The 8,878-nt window shown below is 39.8% G+C and overlaps 2 protein-coding genes across 2 annotated transcripts in view; one reads left to right on the forward strand and one right to left on the reverse strand.

The window, feature by feature from the left end:
* LOC106330973 (vam6/Vps39-like protein) overlaps positions 1 to 2,489 on the forward strand; it is a 7,016-nt gene extending 4,527 nt beyond the window's left edge. Inside the window, exons 7-11 of the mRNA XM_013769353.1 lie at positions 46 to 432; positions 493 to 1,031; positions 1,097 to 1,342; positions 1,858 to 2,314; positions 2,389 to 2,489. Coding sequence (XP_013624807.1) covers positions 46 to 432; positions 493 to 939 — 834 coding nt within the window. The 3' untranslated portion in view covers positions 940 to 1,031; positions 1,097 to 1,342; positions 1,858 to 2,314; positions 2,389 to 2,489. The remainder of the gene's footprint in view (positions 1 to 45; positions 433 to 492; positions 1,032 to 1,096; positions 1,343 to 1,857; positions 2,315 to 2,388) is intronic.
* A 78-nt stretch (positions 2,490 to 2,567) lies between these two features.
* Positions 2,568 to 8,648, reverse strand: LOC106335315 (nucleolar protein 6). The gene is made up of 25 exons (XM_013773807.1): positions 8,401 to 8,648; positions 8,159 to 8,320; positions 7,908 to 8,073; positions 7,709 to 7,825; positions 7,490 to 7,623; positions 7,262 to 7,412; positions 7,113 to 7,180; positions 6,707 to 6,805; positions 6,477 to 6,589; positions 6,196 to 6,370; positions 5,998 to 6,108; positions 5,853 to 5,931; positions 5,619 to 5,762; positions 5,399 to 5,512; positions 5,172 to 5,293; positions 5,008 to 5,090; positions 4,800 to 4,924; positions 4,606 to 4,726; positions 4,382 to 4,519; positions 4,190 to 4,286; positions 3,976 to 4,101; positions 3,781 to 3,873; positions 3,584 to 3,689; positions 3,258 to 3,484; positions 2,568 to 3,171 (listed from the first exon to the last, which is right to left on the reverse strand). The coding sequence occupies exons 1-25, from the start codon at positions 8,551 to 8,553 to the stop codon at positions 3,049 to 3,051; spliced, it is 3,147 nt and encodes a 1,048-aa protein (XP_013629261.1). The 5' UTR covers positions 8,554 to 8,648; the 3' UTR covers positions 2,568 to 3,048.
* Positions 8,649 to 8,878: the final 230 nt, after the last annotated feature.

The raw sequence follows: 8,878 nt of genomic DNA on the forward strand, positions 1-8,878 counted from the left end.
TCTTGACCTAACCTAAATCTAAGAAGTGAAACCTTGTCTCTCACAAACGGGAGCTATGAGGAAGCCATGGAACACTTCCTGGCATCTCAAGTAGACATCACACATGTACTTTCCATGTACCCATCCATTATTCTTCCTAAAACAACAATGATTCCTGAACCAGATAAGAATGTGGACATCTCTGGGGATGAAGCTGCTCTGTCTAGAGGCTCATCCGGCTTTTCGGATGACATGGAGTCTTCCTCTCCTCGATATTTATTCGAATCTGAAGGCAATGCAGCTCTTGAATCTAAGAAAATGAGTCACAACACTCTGATGGCTCTTATAAAGTACTTGCAGAAGAGGAGACCTGGTATGATAGAGAAGGCTACTTCTGAAGGAACAGAAGAGGTTATTTCAGATGCTGTTGGCAAGTCTAAGAAGTCCAACAGGGTAATAGATGATGATTGTTAACTACCTTTTTTGCTGAGGTTTGAAAAAGTTTTTCTGCAGGGACGTGGTGTGAGTCCGCTTAACTCAGGTGCCAGGGAGATGGCAGCAACCCTTGACACAGCTCTTCTGCAAGCACTTCTACACACTGGCCAGTCCGGAGCTGCTGTAGATTTATTAAAGGGTGTTAACTACTGTGACGTAAACATCTGTGAGGAGATTCTCATGACAAGTAAAAATTACCCTGCACAGTTGGAATTGTTCAAGAGCAATTCGATGCACCATGAAGCCCTTAAACTTCTTAAACAGCTCTTGGAAAAGTCCAAATCAAACCAGTCACAAACTAATGTTACGCAGATGTTTAGTCCTGAGTTGATCATTGAATATCTCAAGCCTCTCTGCAGGACTGATCCAATGCTTGTGTTGGAGTACTCTATGCTTGTCCTTGAAAGCTGTCCAACACAAACTTATCTGGAAACATCTCTGCAGACCTTGTCAATTCGTATCTGAAGCAGCATGCTCCGAACATGCAGGGTAGATATTTAGAGCTTATGATGGCAATAAATGAAACCGCAGTTTCAGGGAATCTCCATAACGAGATGGTGAGGAATAATAGCACTTATGTGGAAGCATTTTCAATGAGTAACAGTTTGGATGATGTTAACAGGTACAAATCTACCTTTCGGAAGTGCTTGACTTGCATGCTTCTCAAAGCGCGCAGCAGAAATGGGATGACAAGGATCATCATCCTCCTGAAAGGAAGAAACTATTTTCTGCGTTAGAGAGCATCTCTGGATATAATCCACAGACTTTGTTGAAGCGTCTTCCGCATGATGCTCTCTTTGAAGAGCGTGCTGTTATATTGGGGAAAATGAATCAGCATGAGCTCGCTATGTCGATCTATGTTCATAAGGTACGTGTCAGTAACCTTCTCTTGTCACCAAATAATCTTTTACAAGTTGGCGAGTTGTGATTAGAGAAAACACTGCTACGTGTAGGCATGGACACATTTATCTGGAATCGAAGAACTGAATCAAACCGAAAAACGAGGTTCGGTTCAGGTTTGGATCCTTTCGATTATCCGAACGGATCCTACATCTCTAAAACCAAAAAACCGAAATAACCTAACCAAAAAACGAAATAGTCTGACCAAAAACCGAACCGAATATTCTAAATACTCGAATGGATCCTAAATCTCTAGAACCAAAAAACCAAAATAACCTAACCAAAACCGAACCGAATATTCTAAATACTCGAACGGATCCTAAACTTCTAGAACCTCTATAACTGAGAACCAAATGCAAGGGGCTGGGCTAGCTAGGCACATGCATTGTGTAGATAAGTATATGGTGAAACTGTATGTAGAATATATATATATATATCCTTGTGTTGCTTATGGTTTAACTCGTTGGTTTTTGTTTCTTATAGCTTCATGCACCTGATCTGGCGCTAGCTTACTGTGATCGTATATATGAGTCCATATCTTATCTACCATCTGGAAAACCGTCGAGCAGTATCTACCTCACACTGCTTCAAGTATACCTGAATCCTAAGAAAAGCGCAAAGGACTTTGCAAAGCGTATTGTAGCTCTAGGATCATTCGAAAGTTCAGACACAACGAAGATGATGGAGTCTGTTTTGTCTTCAAAAGTTAAAGGAGGCCGGTCCAAGAAAATTGTAGCGATAGAAGGTGCTGAGGAGATCCGAGCTGGTCTCAGTAGCAGCACTGACAGTGGAAGAAGCGACGTTGATGCTGAAGAACCCTTGGAGGAAGGAAACTCCAGCGTTATGATATCTGAGAGTTCTTGATCTGTTGAGCCAAAGGTGGGAGAGGATCAATGGTGCGCATGCTCTTAAGATTTTACCTAGAGAAACTAAACTCCAGGTGAAGTGTTTTGAATCTGACTTGTTTACCATTTTGTTGAGGTTTTGAATCAGTTCTTTATGGAATCCCTGCAGAACCTGCTTCCGTTTCTTGCACCTCTTCTCAGAAATTCAAGTGAAGCACACAGGAACTTTTCAGTTATCAAGAGTTTGAGGCAGAGTGAAAACTTGCAGGTATGTTTGTGTTGATGGATGAATCATAAACCCTTAGGATTATATGTTATTCATCGTAACAGAGGAAAATGTGTGTGAAAGAAGTGTACAAACATAGGAAGGGAGTGGCGCAAGTAACAACTAACAAGCGAGAGCATGTGTTCATTGTGCAATAAGAAGATTGGGACAAGCGTGTTTGCTGTTTATCCCAACGGGGAAACGTTAGTCCACTTTGTCTGCTTCAAAGATTCTCAAGGCATGAAAGCTGTTGTTTCTAGGACACCACATGGAAGAAGACGATGACATGATCATTACCGTAACATAACACAGGTTTAGGGCACTAAACCATCTTTCTTTTGACAACTCTGTCGGTTTGCAGAAAATGATGATTGATAGTCTTGAGCAAAACCAGTTGTTCTTGTTGTAAAATCCTCTTCAAGATGAGATTAATTTAAAAAAAAACAAATTGTGTTTGATTGGTATTGTAGAAAACATATCATGTGTACTCATCAAAATTGATAAACATTTTGAGTTCAAATCAATCAGAACTAAGAGATTCGAAACTCTTTGAAAAGAAAGCTTTTAGAGAAAGCGAGGAGACTTGAGCAAGTAGATATCTCTCACCAACCCTTTACCCATCTCGCCTACCGCCTTCAACATCTCTATTGGATTAATTTCCACTTCCTCCTCATCTCGTTCTCGTTTCTGTAATCAAGCATTACATATTTAATCAGGTTTGTCTCACTTTTTTGTTGGTTTAAAGAAAGTTATCAGACATTTTGTTCTTTTACCTTTGAATTGTGTTTAGTCCAAGTTAAACCAATAGCGTCGCCTCCTATATGATCATACCACGCCTTCAGCGTTCCAAACTCTTCCTGCAACCCACTCATGAAGCACTTGGTCGGCTCGAAGTCCACCATTAACTTCTTTTTAAGCTCCTCAGGGCTTCTCTTCAAATCTCCAGGCAATAAAAACGGGTTGAACGCTTTACTCGCCTTTCCACGTGCTACATGTTTCCCTGCTCAAATCATATTGCGAGAGTATAGTATATTAGTTTTGGGATTTAATGACAGAAACATGAGAGAGAGAGGGAGAGAGAGAGAGCCATGTTTGGGACCTTGGTTAAGTTCCGACGGAAACAAAAGATGATGTGGGTAAGGTATTTTTTCTCTATGGAGAAGAACAACTGCGTCATAGTTGTTCAAAGGTGTTCTGAAAAGACACTGCATGATGCAATTAAATACAAGTCAGCATCATGTCACTTGTAATACCAGCTCAGTACAATTCAATGTGTTTTCAATGTATCTCACTCACCTCCCATTGAACAGAATCATTGTGTTCTTGCAGTACCAGCTTACTTAATACGTTTGCACTGCTTCGAGCATAAGCCACCAATCTTTTTAGTTCCTTTAACAAAGTTATAGTAAATTTTGAGTTAAAACAAGAAGAAAAAACAAAAAAAGATCGAGGCTAGGATGGTTCTCAAAAGGGTATATGCTAAGTACTAACCGACAAGTTTGGTGAAAGTGATGTCCATGCCTCTGATGCCTTATCGTAAGGAGCTGCCAAGAACATAGCTGAACTTATGTTTTGTTTGTCCTCTTCATAGCCCTTTCTACTTGACATGAAGTTATCCTACAAAACCCAGAAAGCATTTTTCATATGGCGTTCCTAACAAATCCATCTTAACATTAGACCCATTATTAAAAAAAATATGACTCACATTGATCTCCTTCTCGTCATTTCTGCCGAAGTCATTGTTTATGTCAACAATCAACGGATAGAACATCCAGTCATAGTCTGCTAATAACCGCAAGAACCTGTTACACAGTCCAGCAAAATAAATGTAATGTTTTAATTGTTGGTTAACACCATTGCTTTTTGGTAAAATCAAATTATGGTGGCCGAAAGAAACCTTAAAAATCCATTGATGCGAGAGGAAGGAACACCAAGTGGGAGAGGTGTGAGGAAGACATGTGCAACCAAAAGTTCAATGGCCTCTTCTGCCAGGCAACCAGAAAAGAGATGCGCAGAAACCCATCTTTTCGCCAGCCTTAAGATAGCAGACATGGTATGGGGTTATGAAACTTCAATGCAAACAAAAAGTACACACGCGAAGTTTAATTTAACGCATTTTACCTTGCAACTGATGCATATATAGGGAATCGGCCATGCAAACCATTGATCATGCTTGCATGTTGACTGCGAATGAAAAGCATTTTATCGGCAGAGGAAACATGCTTCACCGGGTCAGGTCCAACTGCAACTCGGTAGAAATGCATGAAGTCAGAATCACATAGGAGATATTATGAGTGTAAGAGAAGAAATCTCACTTTCTCTCTTCACCAAACTGAGGCCTCTTTCATGCAAGATTCTCAGGCGAAATGCGTAACCACGCATGAACACATCGACGTTATTCTCAGTAGCTGTGGACCTTATTCCCTTAATGGTCTGAAGGCTGTCAATATTTTCATTTGTAAGAACTTATTTAATGACTGTGGCTTAGATGTATGAAGTGTTTCTAACAACAGTTTAGCATACTTCTCTGCAATTTGAATAAGGAAAGCAGTTTTCGTTTTCTCAATTGCCAAATCATCCATGGGCCAGTTACCAGACCCTTCTAGCTGCGAATAGCAAAAGAATGAGAGTTTAGATAAACGACAAGACGTATATACGCTAGTAATCAACTGGAGTACTGATCCCACCTGAATCATGACCTCCATTGTTGGTATGCAAGATGGTATAACTCTCTGTAGTCTTTGCGCATCAATTTTTCCACAAGCCAGTGGGTGGGGTTCAGGAGGGAACACAGATGTGAGCCTGAGAGCTGACAAATCAACGAGGAAAATTAGATATTAAAAATCACAGATACTGCAAACGCCACTTGTTATGTTGAAAGCTCAGTGCAAAAGGGAACTAAAGGAAGACAAACCTGAATCTAAAGGCTGAACGCTAGAAACTTTTAGAGGTATGCCTTTGATCCCACGCAAGCACTTAGAGAAAACTTCGAAGGCTTCAAGCAAATTTCCAGATGTAGATATTGGATCTGAGACATCAAAACATTATTGCAGAATTAGTTTGACACCATGATGAGACACACACGTGCAATGCATAGACCAAAGAAGTGAAAAGTTCAATGGCTCAAGTAATACCTTTATACCCGTAGATCAGAGAGAAGTCAAGTTGATCAACTAATTGTACAATGTCATCGGACGAGAGTGAAAGATGCCGCTTTAAGATATATTCAACAATTTGTTTCATAATAAGATGCCTTGTCCACTGCTGAGTCCCCCAGACTAAGACAATGAAACAGGCAAGTACTCAGCTTGCTTTAACTTGAAACTTCTTTATTAAACTCTGCCAAAAACCATGTATTGATAACACACCTGTGCTTTCCGCTATTCTTCCATCTTTAAACCTCCTTAGCTCAGACTTCTCTCCCCAAAACTTTCGGAACTTGAGTGCCTAAGAAAAGATAAGCTATTTAGTAAGACCGAAGGAGACAAGGATGATAAATAAATCTTGATATACCTCTGTCTTGTTTTCAGCATCTGGCCCGATATCAACCGTTCTAAAAGCATTTTCGATAGAGCTGATTGATATGCCAATAAAAAGTGGTTCTCTGTTGAGAACTGACAAGCCCTGTTTCAAAGACAGTTAAAATTGTTAGAATAACATTCCCATTTTGGCTCTAATGGAAAGTAAAATTTGTAAATCTGAAAAACGTACACTCTCCACATATGAATCTTGATTGGTATTTCTCCAAACAACGCGGATTGATTTAGCTCTGTCACCCAGTCCTTGTTCCAGAAGGCTATGCACTTTCTGCTCATAGGTTCTCCAATATTCCTTGTCCAAACAAAACCCTGATGTAGACATTGCTGTTTTCCCTTTTAGGTGTAACCTAAGATAACTTATATGTTAGGATTGCTAACTAGAACGAATAAAAATTAGCCACTTCCAACAACACAAATAGATATCAATCAAGAGAAGTGAGAAGCCAAGCTTACCTTATGCAATGGTCATATTTAACAGGATAGTCGATCTTAGTCATAAAAGCCTCTTCGAATCCTCCATCTCTGAGTTTCATACATTTAAGCGTCGAAGAAGCCTCATCTCGGAGCTGCGGTCATCAACAAACAAATTACATGAACAAGTCACAAAGAAGGCCACAGCCTTGGATAAATTATCAGTAAAACGAACTACAGAGTTAAGAGTTTTCTTTAGGTTAAGGAGGTACCTCGTGGAATCCAACACTGGTCATCCGGAAAGCCAAATTCATAAGTGTAGATGAATCACATATAACAACAGGGAACAACTCTTTGAATTGCAGTTTCTCCTGAAATTTAAACGTTAACTATCAGTAATCACAGTATGCAGAGAACAAGCCACCAATGTTCCCACAGGACAATTTCTTCGATATATAGTACTTGCAATACTACTTTTAATCAATAAATTCAAGTGCTGTACGAAAATTGACTGTCATACTCGAAAAAGTTAGTGCCTACATAAGGTTTTTTCAGCATTATTAATGCCTTATAGGCTATTCAACTCGATGACACTATGAATCCAATAGCACCAGTGCAGAGTGATACTGCTTCGCAAAACAAAAATAAGACACACTGATAGGCAAGTAGAAAACGCACCTCCTTCGAGACAGGGCTTTCACTCTGTGGTGGGAAAAACAGACCCCTTTCCCATAATTTAGAAGTGGCTGCCAACAGGATTAAAAAACTTTGGTTATCCATGTTGCACAATCAAATACAGAAAATAGACTTAGGCTGTATTAGCATACCTATAAAATCCAGTGTCACCCTGAATATGTCCAATGCATTTAGTGACTTGTTAATTTTGCCATGTGTAGCAAGGTAGGATAGTATCACAGAGATTAAAAATCCATTCAGGCAATCATGGACGTATATCGAGCTCCTTTGTCTAGCCCATATCTGCACACAACCACAGAAGTTTAAAGACTCCAAAATAAACACAGGGTAAACAATACACGTTGACTAAACAAACATACCTTCAGCAATATCAAAGCATCTCCCAACTCCTTCCACACAGAGAAAGTTTTCTTGAGAAGCTCAGAGTTTTCCTCAAGAAACATGTCCTCCAATATGCTTGAGTTGTAAGTCGGCGTGGGCTGAGCGACACCATCTTTACCATCAAAAACAAATCATTAATGATCAATAGACTGATGTCTCAACATATTCATAAACATACTTGAAACAAATCGCACTACCCGCAGTTACAGAACGGACGTTGTTTCTGCTCATACTCAGCTTTGCAACATCAAACAGTGATGTCGCTGAAGGGATTATTCTTATGGAGAATCCAGGAAAGTTATCAACTTTCTTAACTGCAACACACATTCTCAACGTAAACACATTGTCACCTTTCTTAGAGCGGGAAACAAAAAAAAAACTAAAGCAGAAACCTACCAGGGAAAACAACTAACACTGGCTTCCTAGCCTCGTTCTGTAAGGTTGACCATTCAACCTTCTCAACGGACGATGACGCCAACAAATGCTTCTTAAGTACACAAAGATATAGACATCTCTTGGCATGGTATCGATGATTCATGTAATCTTTCTCATAGAAACATTCCTGCAAGCAGTAGCACCCTTCTTAAGTGAACACACATCCGAGAACAACACTCAACACTTCAAGATAACCAATAGAAACTACTGACCTTAGGCAAGTGGAGAAGAAGATCAACAGAAGCATCCGGCTTCGCCATACAACGAGTGGAGTAACTTCCACAGAGATTGAAACCATTTGGCTTCTTGAAAGTGAACTCCACCTTATCAGCTCCAATGTCTCTAACGAAGCTGGGAGCTAGCTCTGAAGTAACCTATGGATTCAAAGTCTTTCAATTGCTAATAAAAGCTCAAATTTTTAGAAAACAGAGGATTGGGGGAAGCAAGAATCTACCTTGAAACCTTCGGGGATTGCGTCAATGGCTTCTCTAATCGAAGAAACGAAACTGTCTACGGGCTTGCTGAGAGAATCGTAATCTATGCGAATGTCTTTTAGCAAGCTGTTGACTTTCTGGATACGAGAGTCTGTCACTGTATCTACCTCCATGTTGACTGGATTCTCGACGGCTATGAGTTTAAGAAAAATCGTTCTGGAAAAATTAGGGTTTTGCGTCTGGAGCGAGGAAGAAGAAGAAAGGCTTAAACCCAACACTGCTGTTTTTAGTTGTCTTTAGAGATATACGATGTCGTTTCAATAAAACGATGGTAATCGACCTATCGTAAATCTGTTTAAGACCATTTTTTTATAAAGCCCAACGTCTTTAGGAGGCCATATATAAAGCCCAGAGATATTAGAACAAGCAACAAAGTTCTTCGTCGTGAATAATAGATCCGAACTCAATCTTATTTAACTAAAAAAACTAAATTTTGAT

The sequence above is a fragment of the Brassica oleracea genome, chromosome C3, assembly GCF_000695525.1.
Source record: "Brassica oleracea var. oleracea cultivar TO1000 chromosome C3, BOL, whole genome shotgun sequence".
Classification (NCBI taxonomy): Eukaryota; Viridiplantae; Streptophyta; class Magnoliopsida; order Brassicales; family Brassicaceae; genus Brassica; species Brassica oleracea.